This window comes from Podarcis vaucheri (assembly GCF_965113315.1).
Source record: "Podarcis vaucheri genome assembly, chromosome: 1".
In the NCBI taxonomy this organism is placed as follows: Eukaryota; Metazoa; Chordata; class Lepidosauria; order Squamata; family Lacertidae; genus Podarcis; species Podarcis vaucheri.
In genome coordinates this window covers 136829437-136843614 of record NC_138759.1, presented here as the reverse complement: position 1 = coordinate 136843614, position 14178 = coordinate 136829437, and the positions used below count along the sequence as shown (strand labels likewise).

The following is a 14178-nucleotide window of genomic DNA, read 5'->3' as shown; positions in this document are numbered from 1 at the left end:
TTACACCTTTCCCTGGATTTGTTTAGATTTTTAATCTGAATCTGTCTCTTGAGTTCAAGGTGCGCAGAGCAGAATGCATGGTTCGTAAAACACACACATATACACACATACCAACGGATGTTTATGCTCACAACAGGAGGTAGTTTAGGCTGAAAAGATGTGACTGTCCCAAGGCTTCCCCTATTAGCTTTGTGGCTGAACGGCTATTTGAATTTGGTCCCTTGACTCCTGATCCCAACAATCATAATTTCTACACCCAGATTGTAGTTTAGAGTGTCATATGCTATTCTTTCAGTAAAGGTTATTAAGCCCTGCTGCTAGATAGGATTGCAGTCATGAATAATAATAGCAACTGTTAATTTCTAGAATTGCGGACCCTGGAAAAAATGAGCAGGGAAATTGTTATTGATTGCACTGGTTGTTTTTTAACCTGGTTTTAGGTTAACATTTCTCCCGGTGAGTGCCGGTCTGTAGAGAGGGGGAGGGGGGTGTAACGCTGCTCTTGGCTTTACGCAAAATAAAACATGTGTTGTCTTCTTCTTAAAAGTATCCTCTCCAGTCAGTCTGCTAAACTGCTCTCCAGCCCACCTGTAAAATAAATTATGTAATGACTTTTCCCGGAGTGTTTTAGATAGATATAACAGCATATTAGAAGGGCTGAGACCACAAAAACTTTTGATTCTAAAAGAAGCTTGCTGGCCAGACTTCGCGCGTGAGGGTGATTGCCCCCCGTTACGCTTTCTTCATTTATTAGTGGATTTACAGGACAGCCATTTGAAGTAGACAAGTTTCTTAAGAACTTGTCTTCGCATGCATGGGTTTTCTGATGGATTGCTGCTATTTCTGCTTCAGATTGAGCACATGCAGGCAGGTAGAATTTAGATAGGAAGAAACTGGATTTGCTAATAAGCAGAAAGGCATTAGCTTAGTAGAAGAAGTTGTCTTTCTGCACCAGTTAATTCTTTCTGGCTTTGCCAATGCCCAGTATAAGTGCCTCCATAAGGGACAGGGGGAAGGGGGGAAATTGTGACCTCGCAGCAGCAGCAGCAGCAGCATTGTGTGTACCTGTGGGGCTGCCACAGCTCCCCTGGAGCTCCTCTGGCCTAATGACCACAGCACCACCATCCGGACAACATCCACCGTTGCCTCCGCATCCTCCCTACCCCAAGCCACCGCTGCCAAAAGAGATGGTGTGCTTCAAGCAAATGATATTGAATGGACTTAGGAGGCAGCCTTGATATTGAACAGCCAGACCGCGCTCTTTGGGAACCTGTGCGGAACTGCCTGGATAGCATCTGGAGAATATAAAAATCCAGTCTGCCTTCTAAATTTCATTTAGATTCCGCCTGCTTTTCTAGTCCTCATTGTTGTGAAAAAAAAGTTTGAAAATATATGTAGAACTAAAGTGGTAACAGCAGGAAAAAATATGCAGGTACGGGACAGTGATTGGAACACAAAAGTTTTGGATGTTGGTATTCTGTATCTCTGCTTGCCCCCCTCTTTCTTTCTCCTTAACATCAGAGGCCTATGAGTTGTGTCTCCTCACCCCTTCAAAAAAAGCTCAGCAGTTTCTATGTTACTCTTGTATCATCATATGTTGCAGCATTTTTGTAAACCAAAATGGTGGGTTTTTTGTGCTTTTTTGCGGGGGATTTTTTGCAATCAAGCAGTATACAAAATTGTATTAAAGTAATGAATAAATTTCAGCTAGAAATTTACCTACTTCTCCTGAGCTGTATATTTCCATGCTTGCAAATCTAACCTTTGACAATTTTCCTATATGTTGTTTTGCTTACGTGGACAAGTTCATATAATGCTGGACAGCATTAGGTTACACAGCCTGTGGTCCTATTGAACCTGGTAAGACTGAATTTCAAGGAAATATCTTGGAGCTTTATAATCCCCCTTTGGGTTGGGGCCCCTAATCTTTTCCAGAGGTTAAGGGCTGCAGTGACACCTATTCACTCAGCCAGAATTGACTCTCTCTGGCTGCCTGCAACTCCTGCACCATCTGCCCATTTCAATGAAGTCTGTAGCGCTAGTGGAAATTAAGATAGCTTACAATGTAGTAGAGAATATTACAGCTTTCTCCATAGTGGTTGGGACTCCCACGTTGGAGAACGGCTCATCTCAGACTACGCAGTGCAACTGCTTTCCCAGAGCAGGCTAGATGCCTAGAAACTCTCATAACTTGAGTGCTTCCTTTTCCTTGGCTCAATACATGGATTATTGAAGAAAAAGCAGTCTTGTTTCCTAACTTAACAAATATTTTGGTTCCCACCCCCGGCGGGTGTGTAATGTTCAGGAATCTTGTTTCTAAACTGGTACATATCAGTGACACAGTTTGTTTAAGGTTTGGCTTTTCTGGTGAGGCCTTGAGTGAATTTCTTAGGAAAAGGTGCCCATGGAAGCTTGCCCTTCCTCCAAATAATTCTAGCGCTCTGTCTATTTCAGGTGGTTGGCATTGGGGCAGGGCAGCAGTCCCGAATCCATTGCACCCGACTGGCTGGAGACAAGGCAAACCACTGGTGGCTCAGGCATCACCCACGGGTGCTCTCCATGAAGTTCAAAGTGGGAGTGAAAAGAGCGGAAATCTCTAATGCTATTGACCAGTATGTCACAGGGACCATTGGAGAGGTAAGCCTGGGGGCACTTGGCTAGAGACAAACTCCAGAATGGTGCTTGCACACATTTTGTTTGTTTGTTGCATTTATACCCCTTTCTCCAGGGAGCTCAAGGTGGCTTACATGATTCCCCCTGCTCCTCACTTAATCCCTACAACAGTCTTGTGAGGTATAGGTTAAGCTGAGAGGCAGAGACTGGCTCAGGGTCACCCAGGGAGGTTCATGGCCGAACCAGGGATTTGAACTCTGGCCTCCCAAGGTCCTAGTCCGGCACTCCGACCACTAGGCCACGTGCAACCTCTACTCATGTAGGAGGCACCTTGGAATGCTTACAACCCTGCAAAAGCTCTGTGCCAAGGGCTGCCTTATTCAAATATTCAATAGGATAGCCAAAGCCTAGGGAGGAAGAGGTGTGCCTTGCATATTCATGTACTTGGGATGAGAGCTCTTGGTTGTGATTGCCATGGCTGGATCTATGTGCTGTTAATTATTGAAGCTGCAATTCTCTGTTGCTTTTATATAGTACTTAATTACAAAAAACAACAGTATGAAAAACAGGCAAGTTTGTTCCAAGTGCATTAGACATCTTAGGGTAGCAGCCCTCCCCCCAACTTAGATCCTCCTTGGAAGCCTCAGGAAAAAGGCCAGGCATCTCCGCATTTCTCAGAGGCAGACAAGACTCCCATCATGAAGTGCATCTGAAAGGTAAGAGTCAGATGCAAATAAAACTAGGATCAGTATCAAGTGTCTTCCTTCCAGATCTGGGTTTTTAAAGAAAAATAGTCACACATCATATTTATCAACTGATATTTCAGAAGATCCAACCGGGTACCTTTATAGCTGCTTCCACGAGAAGGTCTGGTTCATAAAGAGGGAAGGTTCCTAAAGACTTCAATCTGAAGTACCAGAAGAAATTAAGTCAGAACTGCCGCCTAGTTCTCATCAGAGACCTTTAAGGGAATAAAAGGACCACAAGTGGCAACTCTCTGGTTGAAAAGCTTGTGCCGAAAGCATTAAAAACAAATATCCAAATTTGAACACTGCCCCCACCCCCTTTAGCTGCAGAAGGGTGTTTGACTTCTTATTCCAATTTCTTGAATGCTTCTCTAGCAAGTTCAGGGCTTCCACAAACGTTGCATAACTTGGTAAACTACACACTCCTTCGGAATGCAATAAAGTCTGAATGCAATAAAGCAAACAGGGATGTGGTTAAAACAGACATTCTGCAAATCATGTCAGAAGTCTGATTGCTTCCTTGGGGCAAACGGCAGCTGGATCAGTGGCACTCAAGACAGAGGACAGTGAGCCAAAATCCTGTTTTGTTGAATGTTGTGTTGGGCTCCTTGTACTAAATGGTCTGTTTGGGTGCTTTGATGTTTACTCACTGGCTGGAGTAGCAGAAAATAGGCCAAGCAAAGCAAATGACTGAAATGAGGAGGGTGCTTTGTAGTAGGAAGCTATAAGGGTACGTGTTTGTATTAGTGTAAACAACAAAGGAACCAGAGGGGCTTAGAATTTAATAAACCTCCGAGTACAAATTTTGTAGCAAGGTGTTACGTGGCTGTGACCTTCCAGTGGGGAACTTGGAGAAATGTTTGCATTCTTGTCACTGTATTTGCCTGCATTGTTGAATTAGATGTCGTCAATGAAGTAGGTGAATTTTAAAAATGTCCTTTGCAGGATGAAGATCTTGTCAAGTGGAAGGCGCTGTTTGAGGAAGTCCCAGCTTTGCTAACTGAGGCAGACCAAAAGGCATGGATTGGGAAACTGAACGGAGTCTCGCTCAGCTCTGATGCTTTCTTCCCTTTCAGGGATAACGTGGATAGAGCAAAGCGGGTAAGGCTGTGGAATTGGCGGGGAGGGGGGGGTGACTGCGACTCTTAATGACTAATGGGCCTGAGGAGAATATGTCCAGTTAGCTGCTCTTGCTCCGCATACTGGCTCCCTAAAGTCTGTTTTGTAGGTTCTGGTTGCAAGTAAGAGGTATCAAAGTGGAAGCAGGAGTAGCTGTAGGGAAATTTAGTCCAGACATGCATTTCAGGAAAAAGCTGGTGATACTTACTCAGACTCAGACAGGTTGCAATTCTCATCTTTCAGCACCTTCCAAAGAGAAGATTCACCACCCTTAGTATCCTCTGACCTCCGTTTAGGACAATCTTCCCTAAAAGTGGTTGACAGCTTTTGTGGGCACCCCATATGTGCAGAATTGTGCAACAGCTAATGAAATGGTTCAAGAAAGCTGATTTGTTTTTCTCTCCCTCCTCCTTTTCTCTCAGAGTGGAGTCCAGTTCATTGCTGCCCCTTCTGGTTCAGCAGCTGACCAAGTTGTGATCGAAGCCTGCGATGAGCTGGGAATAACTCTAGTTCATACCAGCCTCCGTCTCTTCCACCACTGAAGCTTCCCCATGTTGCCAGACATTCCTCCTTGCTCATTTGCTTGTCTCTTTGCTTGTGGAAGCATCCTCATTAACGGGTTCTTGCTTGCTTTCTAAAAAGCCAGTCTTCATGGGAACATTTCACTTTATATTCTACATATGATACCCATTGCTTTGAGAAAACTAAAGTAGCTAACCTCTGATGCATTTCTTGAAAAATTAATGGACAAAAGTGTTTGTCACTAATGTGTCTGGAGTCAAATTCTTTATGCATTCAAGGTGTGGGCATTGGTTTTATTGGCTTTTGCAGTATGCAGATAATCAGCTGGGCATTGTATGTATGGGAAGCAGATAAACATTGTACTTTGATATTAAAATACCACATTTAATCTCATAATAGTCTCACCCCCATTTTTGCAGCTCTAAAGTGGGTTCCAGTGCTTTCCCCACATAATAGTTGCAGGGTATAATATGACAGCAGGAGGATCCGTGGAGCTGGGCTGCCGATGGCCTTGATTGCTGGCTATTGACTGGGAAGGACATTCAACCCGGGTGCCAGATTGCTTTGGCCTCTCTGGGTCCCGCCATCTGTTCATGCCTTGGGGTGCGCGAGCTGCCAGAGGTCTGTGCAGCCTTGGCAGGCGTGGAACTCCAGCGCCCCACAACTTGGCTCACACCCAACCGCTGAGGCTTGCGTCTCCTCCTGCCCACACTCTGGGACACGACGGCTTCCACCCACCTTGACGGCTTCCAGCCATTACCGTAATTCACTACATAATGGTTGCAACCCCCCCTTTTGGGGGGGGAGAGCATTAAAAATGCAACAATGATGCAGTGAAATATGGTATTTCTATTGCACTCTTCGAAGAGCGAGTTACAATTGCTAATAAAATAGGTAAAACAAAATGTAATGCATCAGCAAGCATTAACAATATAAAATGGTAGCAAGATAAGTAAACTTCATAGCAGTAGGCATAGAGGCAAAGGCCTGGGTGGTGGTTTTAAATTGGTGCAAAAACTTAGCACGGTACAGACAGGATATTCTGAATTTGGGGTGCCTGACTCCTTGTGATGTTCACTGGCCACTCCGATTGCAGCTTCTTCTGCGGTTTCTCCTATCGTTGTTAAATATGATGATGTGACTGGCAACTACAAAACTTACTCTGCACCCTCAGCAGACGTTACCTCCACAACAGCTAAACCTCTTTTTTAAAGGGATGGAAGGATTTATAGACCTACAAGCATGGGAGAAGCTGCACTCACACAGATAAGTGAGAATTTCAAGGGGGTCCAGCACAAGTAATATAATACATGTTGAGTAAATTTATAGAATAAATGTCGTAGTTTGTAGCCATACCATTATAAGCAAACACAATACATTCTTTTGTTAACAAGGGTTGGGGAACAACTGCAGGAGGATCTGCAACAACTTTGGTGTGGGAGTGTCTGAAGCTTTATTGGGCTCCTATATGCGTATTCTCTGTATCCTGTACTAGGTACCTGGACACCAACTTGTGGTCCAACTATAAATATGTTAAACTCCAGCACTTGCACCAGGACATCAAAGATGCTCTGTGCAGCTTCTTCTACTCTTCATACTCTCACATAAGACCAGGAGAGATAAAGACTTACAGAAGCTGAAGCCTCATTTTTCTAAATGTTTGTTTCCATTTTCAAAACTCTGAAATCAAAACAGTGAGCTACAATATGGAGCAGTGGTGCTTCAATCTGCTGCTTTAAAAAGATTTGCCTTCTGCTTAGTTGGAATTATTAAATGTGAACTGTCTTTGGGGAGGTGTATTATAAAGTGATGGAAATAACTTCTGCCATGCTGACAGCAGAATATGTGGTAAGAGTAGGTAATTTTCACTGCCAAGGGGGAGGAAACTGGCAGCATGGTTTCTGCGTGTTTGGTGGTTTATTAAAAATGTCTCCACTGTGAAATACTCTGAAGCATGTTTTGCTGTGCTTGTCAGATCAGATGTGCAGTTTAAACAAAGGGCTCCTGGTGTCAGAAGTTATTTGTTACAGGCATGAAAGTGACCAAGCAACAAAATTGACTCAATTTCTAAAGGGTTTTCCCCAAAGTGTAAGAGAGAATTGTTTGCTTTTTTAGAGAGTTGGGTCAGCACTTCTGTCTCCTTTAGGAAAGCCTTTAATTTGCCTGGAGAAAGAAACATTTTGGGTATATGCTCAGTGTGGGTATGTTCACCTGGGTAATTCACTTTAATCTAAATAGACAGGAGCTTTTGATTTTACTTTACTTTCTATACCAAAAACAAAGTCAATAGCTGGCGAGCTAAAGCTTTTTAATTTTTAATTTAGCCAATGGCAAGTGTTGAAGAGATGGTGCTGTCCAGCTCATCTAACACTCGGTTGAGATGCAATGGTAGATGAGAATGAACTGCAGCTGCTGGAGAAAAACCCTTCATAGGTTCTTGTTAGACAGGTGTGGTGTAATCTAGAGTCCCAAGTTACGCTGGCCGTATTCAAGTGAAGTAGAACAAAACTTGGAGCAGAAGAGCACCCACCTCCCTGCCTCTTGGCTCATTTCAAGTTGTGCTGTAGTTGGCTAGAGGGACACAACCTGTTCAAGCAGCACTGCCTAACAAGTTGCTCGTTTGGAAGTGCACAGCTAAAACAAAGACTTCTGTAATCATATTTGGGGGGAACCTCTATTGGAGGTGGTGGAACTTGAACGAATCTCTCTGAAAGCAAGGTTCACCGTGGCCCTGCCTACAAAGGGAATGCTTTGTGCTATTTGTGACCCTGCAACTATGCGGTTGTATGAACTGGCTTTGGATGACAAATGAAGCTAGGAAAATGTGCTTGGTGGTTTCTCCTGTTGGCATCCATCTGTCTCAAGGGACAATGGAGTGTGCCTCCAGGGGTGAAGTCAAATGGCTGCATTTGCAGCACTGAGTGACCTCCCCAGGGCACAAGCCTTGGCAGTGTGTATGGAGGTCTTGTGCTGCCCAGACAAAAAGACCCCTCTCTGCCTCACTAATGTGGCCCAAAGGAAAGCAGGACAATACATGTGGCACCAGCTTGGTGCCAAACATACTGAACTGGTGGCCTGCATTGATTAAAAAATAAACTGCTTTTTAGGACAGTTTTACTAGGAGCAAATACAGTCATCCCCTTACTTGCGCACGATTGAGTCACATGCGACTGCATACATGCAGCATTGTGAAATAAATAATACAATTCTAACCTGAAATGGTGGGTTAGAGCTGGAAAGTCCTTGTGACCCCCAAGGAGACACTCCTCAGAGGCCGTAGAGTATGCCAGTGAGCCAAAAGTCCAGAAAAAAGATTCCAAGGGCTCCAAAATGGTGTGCGGATGCTCCCACTGCTGCCACACTCTCCCACTCAATGACAGGGACTTCTTGGAAGATGGTGGACCAGAGAGAGCTCACTCTGAGACTCTCCCACGCTACCCAACAAATCCCGGTACCCCCACAAATGGAACTGTGCTAAAAATGCCAACAATGAGTCCGGGGTCAGCAAGTTTTACCTCGCCTGGGCCGGTTCACTCCAGAGATCCCTCTCTGGGCTGGATTGTGCACACACCTGAGCACACGTCCGTGTGATTTCCAGTGTCTGTGCAGATGCAATTTCTGGTGCCGCAGAAGCAAGTCCCCACATCGTGCTGCGCCGGTTTAGCGCAGCGCACGGGGACTTGCCGAGCAGGCAGCTTGGTTTGGGGGTGGCTCATGGGCCGGTTAACCCCCGTGGGCTGCTTGTGGCCTATGGGGCTTAGGTTGCCTACCCCTGAATGAGGCAGAAAAAAGGAGTTGAAAACAACCTGTCCTCTTGGAGGAAAAAGAGGAAGTCCAGCCACAAAGTGGCTTCAGCGCCAGCCATGCAAACGGTAGGAAGGGGCAAGACAGTCTCCCTCCCTGCCCACCGCTTCCCTTTCCCACTCTGGACCCAACATCCCTGCCACCAATCAACCAAACCTTTAAACAGCTGTTGGGTGGGAAGCTGCAGTGGGTTCCCCACTTTCGCTTATGCACACAGGGCCCGTAACATATGCCCCGTCCCCCGGGAAGTTTTCTGTTGTCAGAGAATGGCTGGGTGACAAACAGTGGTGGGAGGCATCAGCTGAGGAACCACCACGGGAAAGCCCAGAAGCCCAGGGATTGGAGCCCAGGGATTGGAGATTGCACACAGGAGAGTTCAAGGAGTGGAATGCTGTTGGGTCAACAGGATTTAGTGAGCAGGGCAAGTTGGTGACAGCGAGGCTGAAGCAGAGGAGGGCAGGCAAGAGGCTGCAGAAGACGACAGGAAGCCCGCCTCTCCTGTTAGTATTTGTAATGTATTTCACAAAGTAAAGATTTATATTCAACCATTTATGTATTCAAGTATTTTTGATCACAAATACCTAACATCTACTCTGACAAGCTCCGCCCCCGCCCCTTGTCTCAAAGGAGACGCAGAGTGATGCGTAGGCCAGAACAAAGATTAGAGATGCCCAGATGCAGTTTGAGACTCTTGGAAACATCTGGCAGAGAGGAGCCTTAGAGGGGGTAGAAGGTCCTGGCAAGACCTACTCAGAGTGTTGTTGAGTTTATGTTTGTTGCCTTGAGTAAAGTTAACTTCACTAACAACGGGCTCTGCTTCTTCTGGCCTGCACCAGACTCCAGCCCTGACACTTGCAGTAAAGACTGCAAACAGCAATTTTCATGATAGCAACATTAACAGTATTGCAAGCTATACTGTGTAACAAAAGCTGTATTAGAGTATTAGCATTTTGTTGTTGTAATCATGGCAGTCTTGGGTTCTGTATGTTTTTAGCCTTGTGTTTCATGTTGTGACTGAAGACAGTTAAGATCTCAGGGAGTACCGTTGCCAAAAGCCTTAAAAACAGGGTCAGAATCACTGGGCGTAGAGCATCAACATTCAACACCAGCCCCTCTTGTTGCCCTAAAGCAAAACCTTTCCATACCATCACCTCCTCCCCTGACTAGTTCAAATGGTCTAGATCAGAATGGGGCAAGAGTAGAGAAAAGGCCATCAAGGTAGGCTAAAGATGCCTCACCCCCATGATAAATTCAGGGTGGGCTTTCTTCACCTGTTTCACAAGACAGGCGTCTTATAGCAATAAAGGCTAAGAGAGAGAATTCCCTTTGCTGTATGAATTAGTGATTCCAGTTTCAATTTTCACTCAGCCACAAAACTCATTGGGCAGCCTTAGGCCAGTTGCCACCTATCAGCCTAATCTATCTTACAACGAGGGAGGTAATGAGCAGGGGAGACATGACTGGTGATGTTTTGAAAAATAAAAAGCTCAAAAAATAGAAAGGAGATGTATTTTTATGCTGGGATAGATCCACGCTTGCACCAATGGTGCTATACAGCACCTGTACTTCAGTGCCTAGAAATGGGATGTAGAAGAGCTCCATGTTCCAGTTCCAGGGATGAGCTACGCAATCCAAAGAAGAGAGAGACAACTAGACACACAGCTGGATTGTAAATCTTTTTATTAAAAGAGTTGTCTCCCACAGTAGTTAAAGCTTTGGCACTTACAGTATAAAAAATAATCACTGATCATAATTATACCAAATTCCTCTGTCAATGGTGTACTAAGTGTCTTTAATATATTTTCCTGTTAAAAAACACTGAGAGGGAGGGGAGGGAGCAGGGAAAGGAAGAACAATGTTGATAAATAACAGTACGAGATACAAACATACCGCTAGGGAAAGAAATTAGGATAATTTAGAAAGATTAGGATTGTGCATATTTTTAGATATCACAGTGATGGGGTTTGCAGTCCCTATTGGTAGCTGCGCAATTAGATGAACACAGAACTTTGGATTTTCATTCATTCCCTATGGCAGGAGCGCCCCTCCCCTTAATCCCTTATGGATACTGGTTGCTGAGCAAATTATGAGTTAGTATGAGTCGTCTTCAGGGAAAATACTGAATGGTATTGAAACACTGAGCAAAAGAGAAGACAGTATACAACTATCCTTTGTGAAAAGAAGTCTTGAGACACTCCAAGAGTGGCCTCCCTTGGAGAAGCTGTGAGTTGAGCAAAGCCGAGAAAGGCACTCTGGCCACCCGAAGCAGACCTGCTTTCCTCTAGCAGCATTCTAGAGTGGATGGTCTTGGCAAGAAAGACTTTCCTTGGCTGATGTTAGTCTCCTCGTCGATTTGGCGTCTCTGCTTGTAGATGCAAAGGGTAGAAGCACTCAATGGGGCAGTGAACATTCTGCTGGAAGAAAGGAGGAGGAAGGAAATCAGCGCAACAGGTCTAGAAGGTGGAAAGTATCTTGCTCAGCCAAAATACTTGCATCTGTTGACATTTCACAATGCAAACCCTTAACAGATGAATTGTGAGGTGGAGGGATGGGCAGTTCTGCTGAAGGGAATGGAAATGTTCCTGTTCCATTGCATTCATCAAAGTGATGGCTGTATTGGTTTCCCTTCCTTCTGCCGCTAACCTGGACACGGTCCAATAAACACACTCACTCTTGACACAAACTGCATTCCAGTCTTGTTTCATACCATATCATACCGTAGGATATTGTGGGAACTGGAACCCTGTGACAGTCAGACTAGGAACGTTTGATTAGTCATCACATGAAAGTGGTTTAGAACTGTTTTAGGCTGGCCATGCAGATGACTAACTTATTCTAAATATTTTGGTGTTGGACTAAAAGCACTTGATTCTGAAGCTGCGCATCTGATCAGTCTCTTAGATTAGAAACTGCTGGGAGACCCATGAAGTTAACAGAAGTTGCTTATCTGTAGTGGAAGACTCCCAGGAATTTGCATTCTTAGTAACAATGGTGAGCAGTGCTGAACAGCCACTGCTGTCAGATGAATGGGGCTTCTATACTTACAGTATTTGAAGTTTGTTGCTGTCTCTGTGAGTACTGTGAATAGGTGTGACCAGCAGAACCTTCAGGTGAGAGCGCAGCACCTGGCCGACGGCAATTGTCACAACGCCAACCCTTTAAATAAACAAACACTGCATTTTAGTATGAGATTCTGAATGGAAGATGCCATATATATCACATTTCAATTTTGTCCCTGAAGAAAAGTGGCATACACAATTGTTTCCCTTCGTATCCTAAGGGAAAAGATCCAGTCAAAATGAGAGGTTGATTCACTAGGTATCATGGGTTCATTCATACAGGTAAATTTTCACTGATTTTAAGTCAATGGGAACTCACTGTGTATGATTACAGTCTTAGTAGGCAGAGGAACTAACAGTGTTTTAAGGTCAAAGTCATTTAAAGTGTTTTCAGTATAGGCTTAAATAAGTTGCATGAACAGATGAACTGATCATTTGGGAAAGAATATTTCAACAACTACAAAAGCTATCTGAATGAAAGACATGTTAGGAGACAGGAACAGTACTGTGTCACCTAGGCAGCTCTAAACAGCTCATCCACAGTGCTGCAAAAGTACTTGTTCTGAAAGTGGCATTAGTATTGGTAAATCAGACTTCATATACTGAGCATGCCTGTAAAACCAGGCAAAAATGCATAATGTCACATGTTTATTTCTGCTTTAGGCTCCCCTTTAACAATTTCATTTGTAGTGCTTGTTACTGTAGAGTCACTTAAAATGCAATGAACTCTGAACCTGAGTGGGCATTAGCCACAAAATATGTCCAGATTCTGCCAGTATGTCATATTCCCTCCTGCCTCCCCCCCCCCGCCCCACTCTCTCTCTCACACACCATGCTGCTTGTTATAAGTCACAGCACTGGTATTAGAATGCTTACCTGCTGTCCTCCATAGCAAGTACAGGAGCAGATGGCCCCAAGATATTCCTTCTGCCACTGCTCTCCTACATGGTACATTTTGCCCTCATCATAGCAAGTTGCTTCATCTACAAAAAAAGCCAAGGAACAAGCAATTCTTTTAATTGGCATGTACTTTGCCACTTGGAGGGCAAAACATCTCAGGTTAAATCCACCTTAACAGTGCCAACCTATACCAGGAAGATTCTTAAGACAATTTAGGAGGTTATCTCCAGTGTGGTATTCATCAACAGGTTGGCAGGATTTTGTTCAGGTTTTCTCCTACCTGCCAGCCTGTGGAAAAGAGGAGGAGGGAAGAAAACCTAGTTGAGTACTGTTGATTTATGGCCACCAGCATTGGCAGTAGGGCCGTGAGTTGCTAGTGCTTTCCTGTAAGAGGGAGCACCTAAACTGGGCAGAAACTTTATCCTGATGGCAGGAACACATTTTTCTTGCCTTTTGTGGTATAAAGAATGAACAACCCTGTGCAGAACACCCTCATTGTCAGTCAAACACTCCTGTAAGAAGAATTGTCCCAGAGGACAGGAATCGGACCCCAACTTTTCATTTTAATTCAGAAAAATAAATCACTAGAGGTGAATTCAGAAAAATAAATCACCAGAGGTGGCATTTAACTACGCTTAACTCAGAGTAGATCCATAAGTTTGGCCCACTAATTTCAATGGATCTGCTCTGAGTGAAACCCAGTTGAATCGCACCCTAGATTTCGCTTCTAGGTTATTTTGGGGACAAGCACGAGCAGCAGGAATGTTGTTTTATACATCAAGAAAGGTAATGTCCATACATACGAGGTTCGCATTTGAATTCTCCCTTTCCATTCCCAAGGCAAGTGCAGCTCATCATCTGTCCGTTCTCTCCTTGCCGGTCCCACTTCTCACCAATCTTATAGTTCACAGCGTTGTCATGACACCACTCTGAAGGAACCAAAGAAACGACAGATCAATAAAGTGATGCTGAATCCACACTGAGCCCTGTTTGACAGTGTGTTGGTCACTTGATGTATTCTGGGGCTTAGAGTCCCATAGACAAAAGCCTCAGGTTTGTAGAAGGAGCTCTTTACAAAGAACAATATTTCAATGAAAAAGAGCTCCTATCCACTCAACTGGCAGCTAGGCACAGCTTGGAAGTAAAAAGGGGCCTGACATGTTTAGTATCCATAAAAAATAATTCCTGTTATTGTTCCCAGGTAACAGTCCCTGCCTATCCAAAAAATAATTCTAGGGTGTTTCAGCCACATCCACCTGCTGTTGGTCTCCTCATTACTGTGATTGCTACATGAGGCTGCTTAAACCATCACTTATTCCAGGGTGAGCTAGCAGCAGTTGATCCTGCTAAGGGTTGAGCAGTGCTTCACCACTGGAACATATTATGAACATATTTAGAAAGTGAATTGGCTGTTA

The 14178-nt window shown here is 44.4% G+C and overlaps 2 protein-coding genes across 9 annotated transcripts in view; one reads left to right on the top strand and one right to left on the bottom strand.

Annotated features, from left to right (window-relative positions):
• Positions 1-5396, top strand: part of ATIC (5-aminoimidazole-4-carboxamide ribonucleotide formyltransferase/IMP cyclohydrolase) — a 30265-nt gene extending 24869 nt beyond the window's left edge. Inside the window, exons 14-16 of the mRNA XM_082241883.1 lie at positions 2455-2637; positions 4305-4460; positions 4901-5396. Coding sequence (XP_082098009.1) covers positions 2455-2637; positions 4305-4460; positions 4901-5020 — 459 coding nt within the window. The 3' untranslated portion in view covers positions 5021-5396. The remainder of the gene's footprint in view (positions 1-2454; positions 2638-4304; positions 4461-4900) is intronic.
• Positions 5397-10467: 5071 nt separating this feature from the next.
• Positions 10468-14178, bottom strand: part of FN1 (fibronectin 1) — a 76329-nt gene continuing 72618 nt past the window's right edge. For 4 of the 8 annotated variants that reach the window (XM_082221452.1, XM_082221454.1, XM_082221455.1 and 1 more), the window contains 4 exons: positions 13567-13692; positions 12740-12846; positions 11850-11960; positions 10468-11218 (listed from right to left, as the gene is read on the bottom strand). In XM_082221452.1, coding sequence (XP_082077578.1) covers positions 11141-11218; positions 11850-11960; positions 12740-12846; positions 13567-13692 — 422 coding nt within the window. In that variant the 3' untranslated portion in view covers positions 10468-11140. The remainder of the gene's footprint in view (positions 11219-11849; positions 11961-12739; positions 12847-13566; positions 13693-14178) is intronic. The other 4 variants (XM_082221453.1, XM_082221457.1, XM_082221458.1 and 1 more) reach the window with 1 other exon arrangement.